This window comes from Xiphophorus maculatus, chromosome 16, assembly GCF_002775205.1.
Source record: "Xiphophorus maculatus strain JP 163 A chromosome 16, X_maculatus-5.0-male, whole genome shotgun sequence".
Lineage (NCBI taxonomy): Eukaryota > Metazoa > Chordata > Actinopteri > Cyprinodontiformes > Poeciliidae > Xiphophorus > Xiphophorus maculatus.
Genome location: NC_036458.1, coordinates 10,500,271 through 10,524,219, shown reverse-complemented (window position 1 = coordinate 10,524,219; position 23,949 = coordinate 10,500,271). Strand labels below are relative to the sequence as shown.

The window sequence follows — 23,949 nt, the reverse complement described above, 5'->3', positions numbered from 1 at the left end:
GTGGTGGCCCACTGTGTTTTATCAAGTCTTCATGTTTCTCTCTATCAAAAATTAAACATCATCAGATTACTCTGTGTGTAATAAATGAAATGATATAGGCATGAAAAAATTAAGTTGTTGTACTTTAAATTGTGTTATTTTCTCTTTTTGTATATCTATAAAGGAATCTTCATGTAATATTTGTATTAGATGGGCACTCCACGCCATTAGGGGTGCCACAGTAAACACAACAGACTCAAACCAAATAATTATATAAAACGTCTGTACATGGAGCCAGTGGCGGGATCTCTAAATATTTCATAATACATAATCTGGTTTTCTACGGATAAGATCTTTCACGTGGATGTAAAACGATGCAGCAGTTGAACCCTAACGAGAGTTTGCTTATTTCCTGGAGAGGTTATAAATAGACAAAATGTGACAGAATTTCTCAGCACACCTCCCAGAAAGCCCCCTGAAAAAAACCCCCGCACCATTTCCTTTCCAGCAGCCTCATCTTTTCCTTTCTGCTCTTTATTTATTCATCGGCTCTAATGGGGTATTGTGAAGCCACATTTTCATGCATTAATAATTTATCAAAAAAATCTTTTTTCCTTTAAGGTAGACGCATTTGTTTGGAATCTCAAAAATTATGAATCTGAAATTTGAATTGTTTACAGGAACTATTAGGAGGATCAGTTTGTTATCTTGAGTGAGAAATTACCTAAGTGAGAGAGAATAAAACTGCGGGAGAGATGAGTGGGTCCTGCTGCTGACTGAGCAGGATGTACAGGAAATACCAGTTCCACCTTGAAACAACAAAGACATTCTTTGAGACGACAAAAAAAGGCCAAGGTGCACAGAGATTAGGGACAAGCAAATCAATGAAATAGACTCCCAGGATCTACATGTGACATTTCAACTGTCACAACGTCACCAGTTTTAGTCTGGTGGGTTCTGTTTACAAATCTCGGTTTGTCTGTTTCTGTGTGAGTTACACCAATCACTGTGCACGCTTCCTCTGGCCTTCCTCCCTGTCTATCTTGGCGCCCTCTGCCTTTATTTCTCCTCAAAACAGATGCTTGGACATTCTTTGTTTCCCAACAAAAACGTGACGAGGTCAGAGCCAGGAGGTCAGAGCCAGGAGGACATGCAGGCGAGGTTCGGGAAACAGGAGGGGAGGAGGAGCAAAAGGAGGAAGAGAGAAAAACGGGTTGTAGTGACGTCACATGCAAAAGAGGAAATACGACTTCTTGTTCGCAGGCGTGTGTGGGGTCTGTTTGCTTAGCTTTCCTGGGCATGAAGCTCTTTGTAGGTTCATAAGTAACTTATTGATGTTGAAATCAATAAGTGTGTGTGTGCGCGCATGTGTGCGTGTGTGTGTGAATGGGTGAATGACTGTAGTGTGAAGCGCTTTGGGGTCTTCTGGACTTGATAAGGTGTTATACAAGTACAGACCATTTACCAAACATTTCATACTTTGGAGGTCAGCAGAATTTTGCTCAATTGCTTTGGTTCATTTCTCTGATCAGAATTCAAATTCTAACAGCTGTTCGTTCAACGCCACAACATTAAGTCATTTGTGCTTCATAGTTTCTCATACCTGTGGCAGCAAATGCTTTGCATCAATTGCTTTCATTTTAATGACACTGACACGTCCAATGACATGAATACCTGTTTTTAAGAAATGAACAATGTATTTTTCAGGTTCATAACTAAGTTTTGAAACTTGTAATGTTTTCAGAAATACACTTGCTGTCGTGCAAATGTGATGTCAGAAATGCATCAAAAGGCGACTAAAAAAAACCTGTAAAATCAACTGCTTATTATTGCCCTCTAGTGGTGGTAGTTCAACGTGTTTTCTGTTAAACTTCACAACAAACTCATTTCTAAGAGCTCACTGATGTTATTCTGGCAAATATTTCCACTCATATCATTTTCAATGTTGGCCAAAAATAAACCTACAGAGTTCAAAGGTGAGGAGAACAAAAATCTGCAGGAAAACCTGACCTGTCATTCCCCACCTAAAAACTTTGAAACAAACAGAAAACCGAATGAATAGATAGTTCTGACTAGAAGAGATCATTTATGGGAAAATCTGAATATCTTTGCTACTTTTTGCAAGGACTGAACCTACTTTAGTTAAAATAACCTCTTCAGTAAATGGCTGGGAATTTGGAATATTATGTTGGAAATGAATCAGTTATGCAGCCTAACAAAAAATGACTATGGTCATAAGACTGGAAGTAAGTGTAATTAGTAGTTATGAAATATAAAGGTTACAGAAAGATCAGTGAAAAACACTGTCTAATGGTAAACAGAAATAACCTGAGACATATATTATAGAACATTAAAGAATAGACAGCACCCGTCTGAACTGAAAGGAGAGAGTTCATCATAGAAGCACAAAAAAAGCCATGAAAATGAGTTGACTGTAAAACATACCACAAATCCAGGGTGGAGAGAGGATGAGAAGAAGGGCGGAGCTAAATGCAGGATCACTCTGGAAGAAAACCTGTTAGAGGCAGCTAAACTTGTGACTTGGGACAGAGGTTCACCCTACACTGAGTAAGCAACCTGTTACATACAACAGGAGATTTGATTTAAAACATATTGACTGGGCAAGTGGCCCAGTCAAACTTTAGACCCTAATCATATTGAATATGCGACTAAAGGAATAAAAAATGCTCTTCAAAGATACCACTTAACATGAGCTGTGAAGCAACGAACAAATAGAAACATTTCAGCTGTTTAGATCAGCACAGCTGGTCGAGACACTGCAAAATGACAAAATTTTACTTAAGACTTTTATCTGGTTTCCAGTGCAAATATCTTAGTACAAATAAGACAAAACTAACTTACAAGTAACTTTTCAGCTAGATATAGTAGCTTGTTTTAAGTAAATTATTCTTGAATTGACAACATCAGTTTCCCAATTTGGGATACGAATAAATCTGAAATCTGACTATATTTTTTTTTACTTGTTTTGAGAAAGCCATGTGTCATTTTGTTTCTGCTTCACATGGAAACAAACGGATGGACAGTGCATGTATGCATGTATCTATCTATCTATCTATCTATCTATCTATCTATCTATCTATCTATCTATCTATCTATCTATCTATCTATCTATCTATCTATCTATCTATCTATCTATCTATCTATCTATCTATCTATCTATCTATCTATCTATCATCATCATCATCATCCATCCATCCCATCCATCCATCCATCCATCCATCCATCCATCCATCCATCCATCCATCCATCCATCCATCCATCCATCCATCCATCCATCCATCCATCCATCCATCCATCCATCCATCCATCCATCCATCCATCCATCTATCTATAGATAGATACACTCTTTTTAAAGCATTTTCTTTTCAAAATAATTCATTCTGTGATTTTTCAACTCAGCATGTCCTTGTTTCATTGAAAAGCATATTGACGTAGAAAACCTCATGTTCTGGCTTCTGCGCTGCACTGACAAAGAGCTTGGTGATGTCCTTCAGCATCCATTGTGCTGTCCTCACTCTACCATGTCTATCTTTTGATTCATTTGTGTTCTTTTATATAAGTACAGCCCCTTCAGTAAGAAAGTTGGGACACTTTGTCAACAGAAATTAAGCTTTGCAAAGTTCTCTTAAAATAAGTCCTTGTGGAGGCGAAACACAGCTCATCTTCTAGCCTATGGATGAGAGAAAACATCAAGATCGTCGTAGAAACACGTTTCCAACTGCATTCATAGGATGTATAACTTGCTCGTGTCTGAACACTTTTATTGCTGATCAGTGTGTGAGGGTTTTTAAATTTTAAAATTGTGTTTTGCCAAGCAGACGCACAGCTGTAGCAGAAAGATCCCTTTCAAATTCTGTGTATGCTACAACACAGAGTGCAGGAAAAGCGTGTGTGTGGGTGGTAATCTTGCATGGAGTCCAAACTCTTCATCCTTGATTGTTTCAAATCAATGCAAGAATTTTAAGGCAATTTAAAGATACCTCAGTTTAAAAAGCAGTTCGTGATGGGTAATGTTAATATTAAGTTTTATTAGATGATCTTGCTTGAATGAAACAATGAATACAAGCAAGTTTGCTGTACCAGCTTGGAGAAGTTTAGGCTTTGGTATTATACAGTTGTAAAATCCTCCATCATAAAGTTCTGGGAGTACTGCAGAGGAATCATTTATCCCCAGGCTGTGTGAATCACAGAGCAGGGAGAGTGCTTTAGAGCTAGTCGTGACAATATAATGTAATACAATATAAGAGGGGGGCTTCCACAGAGACAGAATTCAAAATCTATACATCTTCTCTGGCACTGTTATAGCAGGGTGTGCTGTATGTGTTCAGTCTGATATGTTTTCTCACAGTGAAATGCCGTAACTATGTGGGGGGAAAAAAACTGATATGAAAGCAAATTATGTTTGCCACTAAATCACGACTGCAGGAAATTGCATGAGAACATTGTTAATCACTCTTAGCACTCCGCAATCCACAGTGTCATGTCTGCAGGGACTTGGGGATATTAGACTGCTCTGCATCCATTAGTCTATAAACTATCCATTTATCCATCATGAGAGAGGAAACTGAAAAAAGGTAGAGTGCGTCTAATTATAGGACTGGACGGATCATGATACCCTTCATCTTCGAGTGTTTTTCTCAGAACAAATTGTTCAAATGCATAATTTTAACTTGATTTTAATCATGTTGAAGCAACTGTATGTTCTGCAGGTAATGTCTACCTATATTTCTAGATGAATCTAGACTTTTTTCGAAAGAGAAATTGATTTTCTTTTTTTTCCTTTTTTTTAATTGGACATTATGCGGGTGCTTCATGCTTCTATAAAAGGCATACTTTCTGAGCCAGAGCGATGACGCAGAGACTGCATGGGCTCTCGGCAGGGGTATAAGAGACGGCACTCAGCTCCGTTGCGGAGCACACATGAAGGGAGGAGAGGAGACCGATCGCTGATTAGACTCAAGGCTTCTCGGTGGCAAGAGCCAAAGGGATGAACACAACTGAGAAGTTCTGCCTTCCCGTTGATGGCATCCTCGAAGTGTTCAACTCTTTCACCGGGCATCAGCATTCACGAATTGCGCACCAAGTACTGCAGAGCGCAGCTCTCATCCCGCGATCCCAACACCCCAAAGTCTCAAACATAGTCAAAACGGGCATGGGCATCATCAAAACTGTCAAAGGTTGCTGGAGACGGCAGGATAAGAGAATGATCTCCCGCAGATCCTCAAGTTATGGGCGTCGGCAGGTGTCGATTGATCGAGTCCCCAAAAAGCCGGTGGACCTGACAGAGTTGGGTGCGACCAAGTCGAAGAACTGTTACAGAGTAGTGGTGCTCGGGGCACCCAAAGTGGGTAAAACCAATATCCTCCGGCGGTTCTTAGGGGAAGACTATGAAGAACACTATGAGCCTACTGTCGAGGACTTTTATCGCAAGATGTTCCACATAGGAGGGGAAACATACCAGGTTGATCTGCTGGATGCGGCATCTGAGAAAGACTTTCCAGCCAAACGGAGATTATCCATACTGACAGGTAAGGACGGTTTATGGCTTAGTTTTACCAAGAAAAACAGTCGATGTCCTTAAACTGAATTATAATAATTTTCTTTGTCTTTGCAGGTGATATTTTTCTCCTGGTCTTCAGCTTGGATGACAGAGAGTCTTTGAATGAAGTCCGCGAGCTGCTCGACGAAATCAAAGCCGCAAAGGCAAAACTCCAAAAGCCCAACCACCCAGCGAGGGGGCCAGTCGTGGTGTGCGCCAACAAAGCAGATCTGGACGCACAGAGAGTTCTCAGCAACTCCGAGGTGGTGGACATCCTGGGCGAAGACGCGCCGTTCTTCGAAACCTCCGCTAAAACAGGCGCCGGACTGGAGGCTGTCTTCGAGGCTCTCGCAGCTCTCGGCGGTCTGCCCGACGAGACCAGACCGTCGCGGCATCAGATCATCCCCATACTGAGCTACCAATCGCTGTGCGTGGGCAAACGGGGCATCAGGATGAGGAGGCACTCCCGGGGACTCGGCGCACCCTGCGCCGCCGTGGACCCCCTTGCGCGCCGCCCGAGCTTCACCAGCGACCTGCGACTGGTGCTTGGATCAAGCACCCAACACAAGAAACCCGAGAAGCGTCAGGTTCAATGAATTATGAAACTTCTCGACAAAACAAAATTGTAGTAGTATGCTGCAATGTCATAACATGTAAGGAGTTATACTCTGTAGCACCTGGCCGGACCGGTGCACTAATTTTGTTTTTTTTGTATTCTGTAATTGCATCCTTTATTAAAAGTTTGTTTAAAATGTCGTGCTTGATTTCTTTTCTTTCCGCTCAGTGATCAAACATTTTGTCGATTACAACGAGAATGTGAAAATGATTTACGCAAGAACTTGATGGTTGTCAAGTGAGGATGTAAAAAACCTGGAGCGTGGGATGGGGGATCATCTGCGAGAGAGGATGACTCAAAACGTCTTCCAGGGTCTCCAATCAGACACGAGAGATTGTTCACATTTCGGAGCGCCCACGACGCTCTGGGGTTGGCAACGAGCCTTACAATGTGTCAGGAGCAATCCTGCTTAATCAGCTCCGGTAGTTTACACACATCTGAATCACGTTGTATTTTAGGAAACAAAACCTTAAGGCGATATTTTTAAGGAGGAGGAGAGGGCGAATGATAAGAGGAGAGCTGCAATGAGATCAGCACCATGGAGAGAGCCCACATGGAAGCCAGAGGGCAACTTATCCACTCGTTTTACAGTCAGTAATTTTCCTTAGATCCTGCTATTACTTTTTAAGTCACGCCACATTTCAACCACTTTTCCTTTCATACTGTTAAATAAACAAATCAATAACATTTGTGAGATGGAGAGCTAACTCTGGAATTTATCAAAAATGTATATATTTTCTTGTACAAAAGTTGCACCGTTACATAACCTCTGGAAAAAAACATGTTTGAAAATATAAATCAGCCTATAAATGCCAACAATTAAATAATAAACAGAATCGCAGATTTAGTGCCTTGGAAAATATTCACACACTATGATTATTTTCATGTCTTGTCACGTAGTGGAGTTCTATGCATAATTTTTTTTTTTTGAGAAACAAAAAAACTGGAAAAAGTAAAATACACTGTTTTCAATTTCTTCGCATTTTTATTTTCAAAATACATACATTTACAAAAATCAGTAGTTAATTTTCTGGGGTATGTCCAGTTAGATTGGACAAAGAGTACAGATGATCATGGATGTTCAATGATCAAAATCCATCATTCAGAAATGATGGATTTTTCAATGATAAAAAATCCATTGATCTATCATAAAACATAAACATGTTTTATGTTTAAGTAAAACATTCATTATTTCTTACCAGGTTTCTGCATTCATTTGAATTCTGTAATAAATAGAATGCTCTATCAGAAAAGGGAAAAAAAAAATCACAAAACTATACACAAAAGTTTTTGGATGTTACATAACAAAGTGGAAAGTCTTAAATGGTTGTCTACTTCTACAAGGCATTATAGTACATAAATGTAGCATCCAAATATAGTATTGTTTTTAACCAATCTAAGTTAATTATATAGTACTCCAGGCACTAGTATTATCTCCACCAATAAAGCAGCAAATATTACAAAAAGTGTCTAAAATCAAACATATTCTTGTTGTATTTAAAATAACCTTAAAAAGACTGCAAGAAAAGAAATGAAGATATAAAACAGACTTTTTAAACTAACATCTAATATCCTGTTAAATCTGCATAGAGGGTTACAAAAGATTATTCATTAAAAAAACATAAAGCAGAAGAAAAATATTTGAGTATTTCTAAAAAAAAACCCAGATTGTATCAAATCTGACATATTTTTAAAACAAATAGTTTATTCTTTTACACATAGCTGTCATGTTTAGACAATTCAACAGATTGTGCAAATTCTTGTTTTTTTTTTTACATGGTTGTGATTTAAAGAGTTATAGATCTTCATTGTCAGTTAGCTGCCAGCTTTTGGGGAAAAATTCTATCCAGTTCCACCAGCAAAACAGGAAGCATGCTGTCCAATAAGGCCAGACCATCCCAGGAACATCTCAAACCCCTAATAAGAAAGAATAATGAACAAAGTGTCTGAGTCAGTGTTTGCTTAATTAATTATGCCAAACAAAAAATATGCTAGATCTAGCTTCATATAGATTGCAACTGCATGTGTTTACAAGTAAACATGACAGTAGAAAAGCAAATAATCACCTGTCATCAAGAATCAGGAGTCCACTCTGCAGCAGCTCTTGGACAGCAAGAGATCCACCAAATATTTCAAGAAGACTTAATTCAGGGCTAAACAGCTCCCAGTGCTTTAAAAAGGCAGAAAATTGTGACAAATATGTTCAGGTTTTACAAAAACTACTCACTACTCGACATTCTCCTCAGTGACAGAGGCATTCACACAGAAAGTAAAAAGTCTATTGTGTGAGCTTCACCTTGTGATTAATGCCCTTGGTCATTCTCATTCCCATCACTAGCACCTCCTCTAATCTGCAAAACAAAAATCATTCAGAATTAACAAGGACAGGTCTCAATACAGCTTCTTCTAATGTGGACAGAATGTTTCAGAGTTGAAGCACATGCATACACAGAGACCTTGAAACCCTGCCACTCACACATCTTCTGAACTAAGTGTCACATTTTCACATGGCCAGAGAATTTTGGGAAACTGCAACAATGTGTCGTCTTGTGTGATCACCAGAAATAATCATGGCAAGACACAGCGCTACTGCCTGTAAGTGTAAGAACTCACAGTTCAAGATGGCCCAGCTGGATCCGCCTCCTTGTCCCATGTCCTCGCTGCTGGACTTCGCGGATCCACACATCTGGCTCCAGGGTCTGTGTCCGGGCCTCACGGGTAACGCCTCCCTCCCCCAGGGGAACAAAACGTCCATGTGCTCCTGTTCCACAGCACACGCAAATAAGATTGCAAACGAACAACCAACATCCACCAGTGGTTCTGAGACCTCATTTAAATTACCAGGGCCAACACCAATGTACTGTTTTCCCTTCCAGTAGCTCAGGTTGTGACGACTCTCTGAATTCTGTGCAACACAAAGACAGGTGTTATTGCTGTGAGCAATGGCACAGAACAAACGTCATCTCATTAAGAAGTAGCACATTTATGATTTTAAACGGAATCACATCTCTAATTCTCAAACACTCTGATTTTGACCCAGTATTGCTATTTTCTAATGCTAACTAAATATTATGCAAGTTTACTAATCAACACAGCTAAACAAGACTATAGAATGACAGATTTCAGCTAATAAATTCAAAACACATCTCAATAAATTAGAATGCAATGATCCTGAAGTGGAGGTATGTTAGACTGGATTTGTTTTAGTTGTTTCTTTCTCTGCTTTTACCAGCAACATTGTACTAAGTGCATATAATACACAGTAGATACATTTCTGGATTTAAAATAATTTTTCATTGCTCCAGCATAGTAATCTCAAAAACTTTAATTAAGGGTTTTCATTTGCTGTGAGATAAGTTATTAAATTAACAGCAATAAACAATAAAAAAATATAATTTTAATGTGACAAATTTATATAAGTTTTACTTTTTGAATTGAATCACTGAAGTAAATAAACTTTTTAATTATATTCTAATTTATTCAGATGGACCTTTATGGTTCTTTTCCCAGATAAACAAAAGAAAACAGTTTTTTTTCTTGCCATTTGTTATTACTCTTTGAAGCAGATTCAGGCAGTAATTTTATTCAGAATAGACAGTAACTGCATGTACTTTGACATACAAAAACTAAAAGAAAAAAAGTAATTCTAAATGAAATATTTTCTGAAATACATAAGTGATTTTAATCCGATACCTGGTCTTTTTCATGTACATTTTCAACATATTTTAACACTACTTTGGAACCATGAAACATCAAACTAAAAACCTGTAATTTTACAAAGGGAAAATGATTAATTTTATTCACTCAACATGGGATTTCAACAGCTCATCATTGTGCATAAGAGTTTAGCACATTGGTATTTGTAATTTTATGCAGAATGAGGCTTTACACGATCAGCAAAGAAAAACAGATGTTAGTTGGATGAAATATGTTGCCAAAAGGATTTATGATTACTTCGTAGAACTTATTTACACAGACCTCTGAACTGTGCACTAATGTGCAGGTATATAAATGTTGAACTTTCATTCATATATATTAGGAGTATATCTAACTAAATATTAAGGGTAAATAACAAGTAGAATTTTATTATCTATGTTGCCTTTAAATTGTGTTTAAGTCAATCTAAGTTTTAAAATCCTTAATTTATTGATAATATGAGGCTGTTTGTGACACACTTACATTTTTAGCAAAGTTAGACACTTCATACTGCTGAAAGCCATGCTGCTGGAGAGTTGTTCTGGCACATTGGTACATCTCTGCTGTCATTTCCTCTGTGGGCATAGTTACTTGTCCAGACTGAACCTGTTTAAACAGCTGAGTACCTCTCTCAAGGGTCAGCTGGTACAGAGACACATGGTCATCACACACCCTCAGCATTTCAGACAACTCTCTGCTCCACAAGTCAGTTGTTTGGTTGGGGCGTCCGAACATAATATCCACCGACACCCCACCTGGACACAGCTTCCTGGCCTCTGCCAGAGTCTGCAAAGCATCCAGGGAGTTGTGGTCTCTTCCCAAACTTTTCAGGTCCTTGTCCTGCAGAGACTGTGGGAATAACAGTGTGTTATAAGCAGTAGCTGGACATAATTTTCTGACCCTTAAAATCTAACATTTCTGTTTACCTGGACGCCAATGGAGAAACGGTTCACCCCAACATGGTGGTAGTCTTTTAACTTTGACATCCCCACAGGGGTAGGATTTACTTCCAGTGTGACTTCAGCTTCATCTGAGAGATTCACCTGCTTGGAAACCGTTTCAAGGATCTTAGCGATGGTTGATGGGTGAGCCAGGCTTGGAGTCCCACCACCAAAAAAAACTGATGTGATGCTGCAAGTCAAAACCAAAGGATTGCAAAGGTGTTTGCAGGGCAAAAATATTTATATCTCTTAAAATTCTTCAGATGTTAACATGATCCGTTCACAATCTTCAGTGTATTCTTTAAGGACTTTATGATAGACAAACAAAGTGGAGAATAAGTGTGATATTGAAGGGAACTGATAACACGCTTTGCTAAATTGTTTTTACATTCCTCTGAAATCTGGTCTTCATAGAAAAGAAGCAAAACGTTGGTCAGAGTTGATTGAAGGATGGAATGATTTTGAATGCTGACAAGACTTTAGATTGTGGCTGATGTCCACTTAGATCAAAGCATATTCAAGAAATAGAAAGACCCACTTAAAGTCCACACCTTCGGTTAAATTAATAATTTGTGGCAAAACTTGAAAATTGATGTACAAAGATCGTCTCAATTGACTGAATACTTTTGGAATCAATAGAATTACAAAAAATATTTACATCTGGTGATTCTACAAAGTATTGACTCAGGAAACTGGTTTATAAACAAACCATTATCCCTTTACTTCACAAATATGCTCTGCTTTGTGTTGCATGACTTAAAATTCCAGAAAATTGCAATGAAGTTCCAGTTTGTAAGTTGTCAATATATAAAAAAGTTGAAGGGGTATCCATATTTCTGCACTGCATTAGTGGTAACCTGCATGCAGGATTGAACCCAAGAGAGACTTGAATGAATGAACATACCAGGACACTTGACTGAGCTGCAGCAATGTCTCAGTTTCCCTCTGAAGACACTTTGCCATGATGTCTTCGTTGTTCTCTTTGGATACGTATTTGTTAAAATTGCAGTAGGTGCACCTTCGGAGACAATAGGGCCACTAAGGGAGGGAGAACAAAAAGTAAAGTATACATAATATATGCATTAAAAATAGAATACTTTAAAATTAGAACATTTCTGAAGAAAGGGGCCTGCCAAAGTGTACCCATCGGTTGGAACCCAGCGTTCTGATGCTATAAATTAGTATTAATGCTAAAGTAAGCTACAATGTTCTCAATAGCATGTGGACAGTCACAAGCATGTTGAGTAACATGGACTTACTCCATTCAGTATGTTAAAATTAGTGTATAAGCTAAAATTAGAATAAATGCTGCCAGTGGCTTTTATTTTGTAGGGTATGTGTTGTTCTTATTTTGAGAGTCCAAAGTGGTTGTCAGTTTAGGGGCATCAAGTTTCATGAGTCATATGGAACTTGCTCTTCTGCCACCTTGTCTGTAGTAAGTGTTCCTCCAAGGTGGAATCTCTGTAGTTCTAACTGGAAGCTCTGGCCTCCTCTGTAGGAACTGAGTGGTCCACTATCTCTGTAGTTCTTACCTTCAGCCATCTATGTAGTTCTCTACATCTCTGTTCTCCTCAGTGTCCTATTGCTATGGCAATTAATCCAACATGAAAACTGTCGTGTGTAAGTGAGACACAGAGGGGCAGACGAAATTATCTCTGTTGAGTCTAACACAAAAACAGTATCAGAATTTGTTTTGATTTGAATTTGGCTCGTTTTTCGATAATTACGTCGCCATGGTTACTCGAAATGCCAACAAAAGTAATGGCACCCCTCACGGGATCTAGCCGCACGTTTTGATATACATATATTGTGAGGGGACACGCAGCGGTACGAGCCGCATTAACGGCGAAAGGAAGCGGCAGTTATTTTTGAGGTGTTGAATGTGCCTTCCATGCATTGCTATGCCAGGCCCCGATAACTAACTCGGCTAAAGGAAAAGATGTAGCTTACGTGCACATATAATGACGCCTGTTCAGTGAGACGAGGGGAAGCTGGACTCTCAGGCACATGTTCGGTCACTTTCAGGCCAGAAAAGCGACGCAGCCCCGGTGAGAAGCAACTGGCTTTACGGAACATGTGTGTGATCATCCTGCTAACAAATGTAGCTGTCTGATCACACCATCCTACAACGTTCCATTACAACACCGGTTGTTATGACAACCATGTTACAAATAATCAATATAAACATGCTTTTCCGTCCATTATTTCAGAGGGTGTGACGTCTGTCTAAACAGGAAATACGTCAAATAAATTCCTTTTGGTATGTTCTGCAGTTTTATCACATGGAGGCGCTATTTTACCAGAACAAAACTTATTTATGTATTCAAATAACCATCCTTTAATGTAGGGGGCGATTTATCGAACCGAATTCACGCTTTCTCCTGCTGTGACTCATGTTTTATCCTGACTGTTTGATTATGTAACTCTATTCATTTCTTTTGTTTAAAAAAATACTAGTTTTAGTATTAAACCCAATTATTTGATCTTAGACGAGAGTTACCATTACAATGCAAATTGCACATTTTATTTATTTATTTTTATTTTGTTTTGTAATTTAAGGTTGGATTTTTCAACATCATGTATTAAGTAATCCTTATGCCTTCAAATAAGAAGGTACTTGTTTACCAAGTATACAAACTTGACAGATATAAATGCCACAAAAATTGTATAATTTTGTTAGATATCTAACCTCTAACAAAATAGATGTTAGATCTAATATCTAAAATTTTTTAGATTTTGGAAATTTATTTTAACTTAGAGCAAATGTTGGCTGCATTTTAAAACAACTAACTAAATGATACAAACTGAAATACGTACGGTTGCATTGATGACCAATTTTTTCTGCTAAATGTTTTTTTTTTATTTATATAAAAATATTGCTACATTTACTAAGTTGTTGAGTTCACTTTATTTGAATTTTCAAGCATCAGCTGGTCCCAGGTTAAAATCAAACCATTTAGATCATTACAGAGAAAAGATCAATAATCAAACAGAAAATAAGCTTTTTTAAAAATAAATAAATAATAATAAAACAAACACCAACAATTGAAATATTCCTAAACTCTTTGCCATACCATATGATTTCCACCACATGATACAAAACAGGAAAATGTATTAAATAATTAAACAAAGATTTTTATTTGACACGTCAATAAATGTGGATGAGCTCACTGTTGGTTTCTGACCCTGAGGATATTTTCCAGCCAATATCAAATCTGATACCCAACAGAGGCAGACTAAAACAGACAAGAGCAAAGGACACAGATACATTTTCACTGCGCACAAGATACATAGTGATCATGTTTATTTAAACCCCCTTAAGAGAATGAATCAGAGTCAAATGGATAAAAGAAAGAAAGGTAAGACTTTACATTTAATACTGTAGAAATGCAGATGAAACTAGATGTTTAGTTTTAGTATTAGGAAAGAGATTGAACTAAGCAACATGTTTCTATTTATTCCTTTTGAACTGTTTAAATTTACAGCTAAAACGTCAATTCATAGCATTATTTGAAGCTAAATTAAATCTCAGACTCCTATCTTGACAGGATCTCCAAAGGAACTGAGGCTTTTGGTGGTCGGTAGCAGCGGACCCTCTCAGTTCCAACTAACCAATGCTATACTTGGAAAGGAGGCTTTTTCAAAGGATGTTATCAGTATTTCTGCAAGTGTGAAGAACAAGGGAGAGCTGTCTGGTCGACCAGTAGCAGTGGTCAACGGACCAAATATGTATGACAAGGATATAACTCATGTAAAGAGGAAGATGGAGCTCAGGAGGTCTAAGTGTTTAGTTATACCTGGTCCCCATGCCTTTCTTGTTGCCTTTGACATTGAGAAAATCTCCCCAAATGACATGAAAACTCCTTGGCTGCTAAAAAGACGCTTTGGAGCAAACTGCCTGAAACACTGCATGGTTCTCTTTGCCTATGAAGGAAATTTGGATGGAGCTTCTCTGGAAAACAGGGTGAAGAAGACTGAATGGTATCTCAGAGAACTGATTGAGAAGTATGGTGGGCGCTTTCATGTTTTCAAGAAGAACTGGAGAGATCGAAGCCAGGACAAGGAGTTTCTGCGAAAGATTGAGTTGATGGTGGCTTCGTTGGGAGGGGGACACTTCTCCAGCAGAACTTTCCAAACGGCAGAGGACAGTGTGAGGAAGGAGGAGAAAAGGCTCAGGAAACAGAAGGCAGAGGAGATAAAGCGAACATGGAATGAGATGGAGCAGCAGTATATGCCAGAGGAGTTGTGTTTTCAGAAGGATGCCTACATCGCCAATGTACGTGCAGAGATTCAGGCTAAGGCAGAGCTTGATAACGGTTGGCTCAGAACATCCCTGGCCAGAGGGCTGGGGACTGGTTTAGTTGTGGGGGCCGTGATTGGTGCACTTTTTGGATCTATTGAGGGGGTGGGAGGAATAGTTCTTTATGGTGTTATAGGTGGGGTGGTTGGTGGATCTGCAGGCGGAACTGCTCATGTGGCAATCAAGCATATGGAGAACAGAGTTGCCCCACCAGCTAGACTCAATTTTAATTCTATCTTCATTAACCGTTTCTTTGCAGTTCCTCGTACATGACAGGATGATTACTTAATTTTTCTGTGTAGAAATAAATGTTTGGCTTTTGCTTATTTGTGCCGAAGTTGAAACACATGGAGTCATTTCTCATTCATCATGTTTTGTTTTGATTGAGGCTTTCTTCTGATGCCTCAGTGTCTTTAAGCATTATTTTTTTAACCTATTTTGAAAGTCTTTGAACGGTATTTCTTAGAACATTGATTGCTTTTCACTTAGTTTTCACAGGTTTGATAGGCAATATAACATCCCACTCCATGCCCACCATGGAGGATATGTGATGCTGTGGGCTTGTTTGTCTTCCAAAATGACTTATAACCTTGTGTGCATGGCATTATGAACTCTTTAAAATACATTTTATTTCAGTGTCCTCCAGCATAAATTAAACAAACCATAATGATCCAAACATAGAGATATCTGGACCTGTCTGGACACAGAGATATGTCCTAGAAATCTGAACAATCTACTAAGACTATGTAAAGAGGAATGAAAATGGTGATTTTGCTGAACAATTATTTTTCAATTTTAATATGTCTGTCATAAGAACAAAGACATGTATTCAAATAAAGTGTTGAATTTTTTCATTTTTCTCGAATTAAGTTTATCTGATTGCAATAAATGTTATATTTGTTTTAAGGCTTTTCATGCAAAAAGATGTATTTGTTTTATTTAGATACTTCAAGGATCTGTTGGTGGTGTCTAAATTTAAAATATTGTGGTGAATAAAAATTATTCACTCAACTCTGATTGAACAGTATATTGTTTGTTGTTGACACGTGAACACTCAGTATGTTGAACCACCTTCACTCCCTTGTTGTGCAATGAGTTAAGGAACGGTTCAATACCATAAGAGGTGGAGTTAAAGCTTGCTCATGTTTGCCATTCCCTACAAAGACCTGCCCATTCTCCTTGATAACACTCACAGCTGAGCACACCTGTTCAGAACAAAAAGGTTCAGTATTCTTCTGTTCTTACCTCAATTTAATAGTTTCTCTGTGGAAAAGTTTGCTTTGTGGAAAAGAGCGGAAGGTAAGACTGCATTTATGTCAAGCATTTTTAAGATTGTTTTCTTTTATCTAAAAAATTGACTTTATGATCCTTTATGTAAGTTCTTTGAGCTTTTTATGAGCCTCTTATATAACAAGGGTTTACTTTGTTATCACAGCGTAATAAAACAGGGAGAGACTACTCAAAGAAAATCAAAACCGAATTGTAGAAGTTTCAGTTTTACAGGTAGACTAATATCTTTGGTAGTTACCTGTTTGACTACATACTTTTCTGCTTCCGTTCTCAGCTAATCTATCTGAACCAAGATCACAGAAAACGCGAATACCATTGGGAGTGACAATGAGCACCAAGGAAGAGAAGACAGTCAAAGGGGTATGTTTCAGCTCAACATGTAAAACCTAAAATTATATTCTTCATTTATGCTCTCAGTGCCTCTGAGCTTACGGGATATCATGCTTACTCATCTTGAAATACTGCAAAGTATGTTCCCATTTCTGACTAATTACTTCTGATTTAGCATTGTACCAAAAGAAAAAAAAAAACTTTAGGATAATTAAATACCTTGAGAAACAAGAACTATGGGTTCATAGTGTAACCAATTTACAGTTGTGAAAGTATATTATATTTGTTACGATATTGTACCTTATTTCTTGTCAAACATGTAATCATTCTTTGCAGATGACAGATTCTTCCATCTGCCTCCTCCCCGAGAAGCACTTTTTGTGCCTCCTCTGCAGAGACATCTTCACCAACCCAGTGACCATCCCCTGTGGACACAGCTTCTGCTTGACTTGTCTCAGCCAGTTCTGGACTCAACGCCAATCCAAATACTGCCCTGACTGTAGAAGATTGTTTACCAAAACGCCTGACCTCAGTGTCAACCATATTTTGGCAGATATTTCCGAAAATTATAGAACAGCACGACCTCAGAAACCGCCAGAAGAAGAGAAGGTACTTTTTTTGCTTATATTACACATTGATTAGTCCAAAACGTCAAGTGTACAGACATGTGAGAAAGTACTTGCCTCAGCACAATTCTCTTGTGTTTCTGCTTTGTTTGTGACATTTATTTTCTGATAACTTTATTCATCACATAAAAAAAAGCTATAACAACACCTACCTGGGTATATATTAGAAAAGTAATTACTCCTTAAATTTAATATTTGGTTCTTCCATTCTTGGCACATCTATTTCAATAAGGATATTCAATAAGCAGCAGTCAGTGTTTTTCATGGTGTGGATGAATTTTGGCCCAAGCTTCTTTGCAGAATTGCTTTAATTTAGCAACATTCCAGGGTTGACCTATAGATGTTGTAAGAATTATTGTTCTCCTGAACAATGAAGTCCGCTGAAGCTTACGACTATGAATTGATGGGCTGACCTTTTCTGTTAGGATTATAAAGAGCTTATTTATGGTGCTAGCAATTTTGAAAAGTCCTCCAAGTCCAGAATCAGCAAAGCAGGCCCAGGTCATCATACTACCAACACTACATTGGTAATAATACGATGCTTCTTTTTCTGATATGCTGTGTTAGTTCCCTGCCAGATCTAACAGAATAACCACCTTTACAGAAATTTTACTTTTGCCTTGTTAGTACAGAATGTTTTTCCATGTATGAACACTTACATCAGCTGAGGCAGGTGAAGGTTGCAGGATTTTAGGCGGTCAAAAATACTGGAAAATTATTTCATGTTCTGTCTTTGGACCTCTTGAATGAGTATTTGATGAGCTTTTGGAGTAATTTTGATTCCCACTTATGGACTCAGGAGTTGAAAAGGTTTATAAATGACTTTTAACACTTTCCAGACTGGTAAATGTCAGAGACTTTATGTTTCATGTTCTTGAATTTTAGTTTAGTTTAGGGTACCAGAGTGTTTTGAGATGATTTAGCCTAATTTATGTTGTTAGATGGGTTCCATTTCTGTAATTCATTGATTTTACAGGTCTGGTAATGATCAGATGTTGTTGTAACTTGTGGAAAATGTGGTTAATCAGTTAATTCATGATTTTACAAAGTGGGCAATTATGTGTTTTTACATAGAACAAGGTTGGTTTGAATGCCCCTTAATTAATACAACCATGATTTGAAAACTAAATTTTGTATTTTCTCCGGTTAACTTTGCTTGATAATAAGAAGGATTTTAAAAATACACTGTATTGCTGAGGTTATTGTTCCATGTCCACAGGCTATAGATGTTAAGCAAATGATCAAGGACAGGCTGCAGAAAATAGAGAGGCTAAAATGTTCTCTGGATGTCCAAAAGGTAAGTTGAAACTGTGGCATAAAAAATACAAATTCAATACTTCAGTAGTTCAATAATTTAATGAGTCCTCCGTGTTTTTTTTTTTTTTAATCAGAGTTCTTACCTGCGTGAGGTGCGCGAGAGTCAAAAGGTCTTCTCGGCCCTGGTGTGTGCTATGGAGGAGACTCATAAAGCTGTTGTCTCTGCAATTGAAGAGAAACAAAAGGAGCAAGAGCAAAGAGTGCAAACACTAATAAAAGACATCAAGGAAGAGATTGAGCAACTGAGGAACCACATGAATCAACCCGATCCTCAGGCTTTTGATCAAAATGACGACATGAAGCAAGTCCTCTTAGTAAGAATTACCATGTGAAACAGAAAATACAATGATGTTGAGGTGCTCTTGTCATCCCCTGCTGAGCATTGTTCTTTTTTTCCTTTGTAGCCCACTAACATGAGGGACTGGTCCAAGGTCAGCATTGAAACAGATCCTTGTATTGGAGTCACAAGAAGAGCAATGTCAGACATCTTGGAAAAAATTAAATTAGAAGTCAACAGGCTTTCCAAAGCTGGTGAGTAATTTTGACTGTGGATTTGTATATTATGTTACTGCTATGCAGTAAACGAGGTGGCAATAACATTTCTTTTTTTCTGTCTTCAGAACTAAGAAGACTTGAGAAGTATACAGGTAAGGCCTTGTTGATGATGTAACACAGGTGGAAAGTATTTTATCTTTGTATCTCAGATGGTCTGGCCATGACGTTTCAATTATTCTTTGCTTTTCCGCTGTCTTCCTTATCAGTGGAGGTGAACCTAAGCGGAAAGACGGCCCACCCTTTCCTTTCCGTCTCAGATGACCGGAAACGAGTGAGGCACACCGACAAGCTTCAGGAGGTTCCAGATCATCCCACACGCTTTGACCGTGTGGCCAATGTACTGGGCAAGGAAGGCTTCTGTAGTGGGAGGTGCTACTGGGAGGTGGAGGTTGGTGACAAGATTGAGTGGAACCTGGGCGTTGCCAGGCAGTCCATAAACAGGAAAGGCAAGTTCACTGTTTGCCCAGCCAATGGCTTCTGGACTTTGAGCCTGAAGAGTGGAGGCCAGTATGTTGCCAACACCGCTCCGGCCACTTTTGTGGCTCTTGAGCAGCGGCCTAGAACTGTGGCAGTGTTTCTGGATTACGCCGAAGGCCGCGTGTCCTTCTACTGCGCCGAATCAGGAGTGCATATTTACACCTTCATGGATAGGTTTAAAGACCGGCTTCACCCAATTTTCAGTCCTGGACGTCTGCATGGTGGCAAGAACGTAGCCCCACTGATCATCACTTCAAGCTTCTGCAGCATTTGAGCATCTGTGTTTGAAGTTCCCTCTTAGTATTTATCTGATTCTGTCTAATTTATTAAATGAGATGTATATTGTATAATCTTCAATAAACCACATATTATTCTGTGAAAATAACTGATTCGTTACACTTGAGAACTACAGTAAATCCCATGAAACAAATAACAAAGAAAGGTAAAATGTTAAAGTAAAGAAGATGCCCTCGAATAAGAGGAGATAAAGGGATGGATGTGTAGGGCTGCAGAGTTGGGACAGAGGGGGCACAGCCAAACAGCAGGGCATTGTGTTCATACACCAGGCACTGGGAGACACACAATGACACATTCGTGCACACACACAAGCTCGTGCTTCTGCCCACCGCCACACAGACTCAAGCTGGCATCTCTTGAGGGCAGCCCCATCTCCAGCCCAGTCCGGTCCTGTCCAGGGTGTTGGAAGCTGATCGTACCTCTCTGCTGCAGTTCACCCGACCTCTGATAGAGAGCCTCACAGCCCTGATGCCTTTCTGCTGACATTGCTGAACTCTCAGGGCAACTCCAGGCATCGTCTGCTGGAAGGAGCAATAAACAAACACACCTGTGGATCATCTCAAGGAGGAGAAGTGAGGAGGTAAAAACCTTGACTTATGTCCAGCAAATAAATGCATGCATAAAGGCAGTGTGTTTTATGTAATAGTTCTGATAAAAAAGGAACAGATAACAGATAAAGATAACCCACGTTTACAACTTTTATAACTTAAAAGGCTCATTTTATGTAACACACTGATATCAGTGAATCTTGTAGGTTCACAGAGGTAAGAAACCAAACAAACAAAAAAACAGTAATCTGGGCCTTCCAGGAAGTTTTAAGCCTCCCAAGGAACTTATGTTATAAACAGTTTAGGCAAATCTAATATGCTTTTTTTTTTTTTTAAGAATGTATAAAACCCTTTTTTTAACAATAAGTGTCTGCAGTAAGTCCCTTTGATGTTTGCTTTTATTCTATGATGGTGTCAAATGAGAGAGCGGTAATAAACGGATGAAACCGGTTCTGTTAGCCCACTCCACGAGTGTCTCATGAAAGCTGCTTGTGTTCACTTGAGTCCCTTCATGTTTTTCTGAGATTATCCACTCACCCGGCCAGGCGTAGCTTAACACCCACATCTGTGTGTCAAAGAGGGCTATTCTTTGCAGCGCTCCCTGGAATCCACTCAACATGGGCCTTTTTGTGTCCAAATATTTATGATAAATATATTCACTAAACTTCCATAACATAATTACCCTATAATGTTGTAAAAATGTCATTTGAATTGTAATAATATCCCTCTGTATGTTCTAAAACTTCTACTGGTTTAACTTTTGTTTCCTGAATTTCAGGAATTTCTTGTGGAACCCAAGCTGATCTCATCAACATTGACACAGAGGAAGGAATAAGACCCAAACATTTCAAAGCAACACAAACTGTTTTCTTTCTTGTGGGACACTGATTTGACTCTGGACCTCAAGCTTACATAAAACCAAGACAAATCCATTTGATTCAAGCAACACCTTCCATTATGGCAACCACGGGCATGCAGTTGATGGGCCTGATCTTGTCCATTGTAGGCTGGGTAGGTGGTGCAGTGGTCTGTGCCATCCCCCTTTGGAGGGTCACTGCTTTCATAGGCAACAACATAGTGACGGCTCAAATCATCTGGGAAGGCCTGTGGATGAATTGCATAGTGCAGAGCACAGGTCAGATCCAGTGCAAGGTGTATGATAGCTTACTGGCTCTGCCCAGCGACATGCAGGCCGCCCGTGGCCTCACTGTATTCTCCATCCTTCTCTGTGGTGTCGCTCTGGCTCTGGGGGTCCTCGGAGTCAAGTGCACCAAATGTATAGGCGTCAACAGCCTCAAGGCCCGCATCGCTCGCATTTCTGGTGCCATGTTTGCCATCGCAGGGTTCCTTTACCTCGTTCCTGTCTGCTGGACGGCCCATTCCATCATAAGGGATTTCTACGACCCACATGTGGCGGCTCCACACAAGCGAGAACTCGGCCCTGCCCTCTACATCGGCTGGGTGGCGTCAGCTTTGCTTCTGATTGGTGGTTCTCTGCTCTATGGGGGGTCCAGTCCCCCTGGAATCCCGGGTTCTCCCACCTTCAGCAGCGGAGAAAGCAGTCCCCGCAGAGCTCCCGCAACACAGGTCAAAGGTTACGTCTGAAACGCCTCAAGAGCTTCAAATCCACCCCAAATTATGACATTATGACTCATTTTTGCTCCTCTTGAGTTCGCTCCTTTTCATAATTATACATATAATGTTTCTCCAGTTTACTTTTTTCTTTAAAAAAAAGCTACATGAATCTTTTTCGAGAAAATGTAATTTTTTTATGATTTCATACCCAATTTTTTTTTAATAACATTTTTTTCTGTCTGTCTGTCCAATACAATAAAAGTTGTATCCTCTAATGAGGAAAATTGTGTGTGCACATTTTTACAGATATAAAATCTCTTTTGAAAACCTTTGAACTGTATGTGTTTACCAAAGATGCATTACATCAGAACTGCATTAACTGGAATTTTTTCAAAGGAAAACCATGTTTGACTGGAATACATAAACATCTCTTCTGCTGAATGAAGAAGAAACAATAGAACAATAGGGAGTGTTGTACACATACTTGAGGAGCCATATTGTTGAGAAGAGTGTGTGTGTGTGTGTTCTTGTGTTGTCCTATCTACCATCTCCTCTTTCCTGTCCCAGCTGCACTGTGCCAGGAACATAAAGAAATAATTTACATGATTTACAGTGCAAAACCCCCCAAAACAACAACATCAACAGATTACGGTGAGGGATCATACTTAAATCAACCAAACTCTGCTAATGCTTTTTAATAGAACAGTTTAAATAAAGTAGCCCTATTTAAAATATAATAGATATTTCCACTAATTTATTAATCAATGTTAAATATCACTAAGCTACATTGAGAATTATTTAGTTATATAGGTGTACTTATTTTTCAGTAATATATGATTAAATGAGTACCAGGGAGCATTTCTTTGTACTGGATCTTTCTCCCGAGTCATCACACGCAGTGCATACAAAGCAAATAAATAGCTTTTTTTTCTTTTTCAGGATTTCTGAGACTTTTTATTTTTATCTTCTGCTGTGATGTCATCACCCCCATCAGATTGTCTCCTTTCTCTTCGTAAGCCGAGCAACACAATGCCACATTATAGAACCATTATTCCAACAACGCAACAACAGTGGCCAGTGTTCTGAGTGCCAGGTGGTGACTCATACATGACCTAAGTACGCCTGCACCAGTGATTGTGGAGTAAGGCTGTGAATACTGTAAGTCTGCGTTATTTGAAAGTCCAACTGTAAAGCGGCAGAGTGGAACAAGTGCATAGCTTATATATTAAACACTTGGTCCAGTTTTAAAATCACTTTAAGGTTTGATGACAATTTACAATGAGAAGATATACAGCAATTATTCAGCAATAAAGTTTAAACAATGTCACTTCAGTAAGGTACAGTCTTCAGGACATTATGACTCTTTACTGATCCCAATCTGAGTAGCTGTAGATCTGTTTCACCACCATGTCTTGAATCTGTATTTATACCTCTAGAGCTCCCTTTTCTAAATTTGCAACCACAACATTTGGTGTATTTTATTTGGATGTTATATGATAGATCAACACAAACTAGTGGATTAAGTGATTCCACAAAAGCCAGATTAAACCTTTACTTCTCATCTAATCTTACCTCAACTACTGTTTTATCAAGGCCTCAAATGCCGGTGTCCTGCAACTTTTAGATGTGTCTGTGCTTCAACACACCTGAGTCAAATAAAGAGATCATTAGAAGGACTCTTGAGAACTTGATTGCTTAGTGAGGAGGTTCAGTTATTTGCATCGGGTGTGTTGAACCAGGGACCAAGACACCTGACCTGGAGACCTGGATTTGAAGACTCCTCCTCTAGATCTTTGAGGTCTGCTATTAGTTATCTTGAGGTCCAAATTAAAGCACAGAGTA

General features: G+C 38.9%; 5 protein-coding genes across 5 annotated transcripts; 4 read left to right on the top strand and 1 right to left on the bottom strand.

The window, feature by feature from the left end:
* Nucleotides 1-4,105: 4,105 nt before the first annotated feature.
* On the top strand, nt 4,106-6,260 carry LOC102222177 (dexamethasone-induced Ras-related protein 1-like). The gene is made up of 2 exons (XM_005801536.2): nt 4,106-5,528; nt 5,615-6,260. The coding sequence occupies exons 1-2, from the start codon at nt 4,988-4,990 to the stop codon at nt 6,133-6,135; spliced, it is 1,062 nt and encodes a 353-aa protein (XP_005801593.1). The 5' UTR covers nt 4,106-4,987; the 3' UTR covers nt 6,136-6,260.
* An 876-nt stretch (nt 6,261-7,136) lies between these two features.
* On the bottom strand, nt 7,137-13,010 carry rsad1 (radical S-adenosyl methionine domain containing 1). Its single transcript, XM_023349434.1, has 9 exons — nt 12,743-13,010; nt 11,697-11,830; nt 10,778-10,982; nt 10,335-10,700; nt 8,997-9,060; nt 8,769-8,916; nt 8,452-8,506; nt 8,222-8,325; nt 7,137-8,072 (listed from the first exon to the last, which is right to left on the bottom strand). The coding sequence occupies exons 1-9, from the start codon at nt 12,878-12,880 to the stop codon at nt 7,967-7,969; spliced, it is 1,320 nt and encodes a 439-aa protein (XP_023205202.1). The 5' UTR covers nt 12,881-13,010; the 3' UTR covers nt 7,137-7,966.
* Nucleotides 13,011-14,099: 1,089 nt separating this feature from the next.
* On the top strand, nt 14,100-15,365 carry LOC111611699 (GTPase IMAP family member 7-like). Its single transcript, XM_023349435.1, has 2 exons — nt 14,100-14,151; nt 14,341-15,365. The coding sequence occupies exons 1-2, from the start codon at nt 14,118-14,120 to the stop codon at nt 15,363-15,365; spliced, it is 1,059 nt and encodes a 352-aa protein (XP_023205203.1). The 5' UTR covers nt 14,100-14,117.
* Nucleotides 15,366-16,251: 886 nt separating this feature from the next.
* Nucleotides 16,252-19,976, top strand: LOC102222946 (E3 ubiquitin-protein ligase TRIM39-like). Its single transcript, XM_023349433.1, has 8 exons — nt 16,252-16,391; nt 16,657-16,742; nt 17,049-17,321; nt 18,558-18,635; nt 18,730-18,969; nt 19,060-19,186; nt 19,276-19,302; nt 19,417-19,976. Exons 2-8 carry the CDS (start codon nt 16,710-16,712, stop codon nt 19,959-19,961), a joined length of 1,323 nt encoding a protein of 440 aa, XP_023205201.1. The 5' UTR covers nt 16,252-16,391; nt 16,657-16,709; the 3' UTR covers nt 19,962-19,976.
* Nucleotides 19,977-21,466: 1,490 nt separating this feature from the next.
* Nucleotides 21,467-22,391, top strand: LOC102228541 (claudin-4-like). The gene has a single exon (XM_023349436.1). It carries the CDS (start codon nt 21,490-21,492, stop codon nt 22,135-22,137), a length of 648 nt encoding a protein of 215 aa, XP_023205204.1. The 5' UTR covers nt 21,467-21,489; the 3' UTR covers nt 22,138-22,391.
* The last annotated feature ends 1,558 nt before the right edge of the window (nt 22,392-23,949 follow it).

Excerpts from the sequence above, each read along its gene's own strand:
- LOC102222177 (XM_005801536.2), top strand. The coding sequence starts at position 4,988 with ATGAACACAACTGAGAAGTTCTGCCTTCCCGTTGATGGCATCCTCGAA. Across the intron at positions 5,529-5,614 it reads GAGATTATCCATACTGACAG|GTGATATTTTTCTCCTGGTC; the intron begins GTAAGGACGGTT and ends TTGTCTTTGCAG.
- rsad1 (XM_023349434.1), bottom strand. The coding sequence starts at position 12,880 with ATGATCACACACATGTTCCGTAAAGCCAGTTGCTTCTCACCGGGGCTG. Across the intron at positions 11,831-12,742 it reads AGGCGTCATTATATGTGCAC|TGGCCCTATTGTCTCCGAAG; the intron begins GTAAGCTACATC and ends TCCCTCCCTTAG. Across the intron at positions 9,061-10,334 it reads TGTCTAACTTTGCTAAAAAT|AATTCAGAGAGTCGTCACAA; the intron begins GTAAGTGTGTCA and ends TGTGTTGCACAG.
- LOC111611699 (XM_023349435.1), top strand. The coding sequence starts at position 14,118 with ATGAATCAGAGTCAAATGGATAAAAGAAAGAAAG. Across the intron at positions 14,152-14,340 it reads AATGGATAAAAGAAAGAAAG|GATCTCCAAAGGAACTGAGG; the intron begins GTAAGACTTTAC and ends CTATCTTGACAG.
- LOC102222946 (XM_023349433.1), top strand. The coding sequence starts at position 16,710 with ATGAGCACCAAGGAAGAGAAGACAGTCAAAGGG. Across the intron at positions 17,322-18,557 it reads AACCGCCAGAAGAAGAGAAG|GCTATAGATGTTAAGCAAAT; the intron begins GTACTTTTTTTG and ends CCATGTCCACAG. Across the intron at positions 19,303-19,416 it reads AAGACTTGAGAAGTATACAG|TGGAGGTGAACCTAAGCGGA; the intron begins GTAAGGCCTTGT and ends CTTCCTTATCAG.
- LOC102228541 (XM_023349436.1), top strand. The coding sequence starts at position 21,490 with ATGGCAACCACGGGCATGCAGTTGATGGGCCTGATCTTGTCCATTGTA.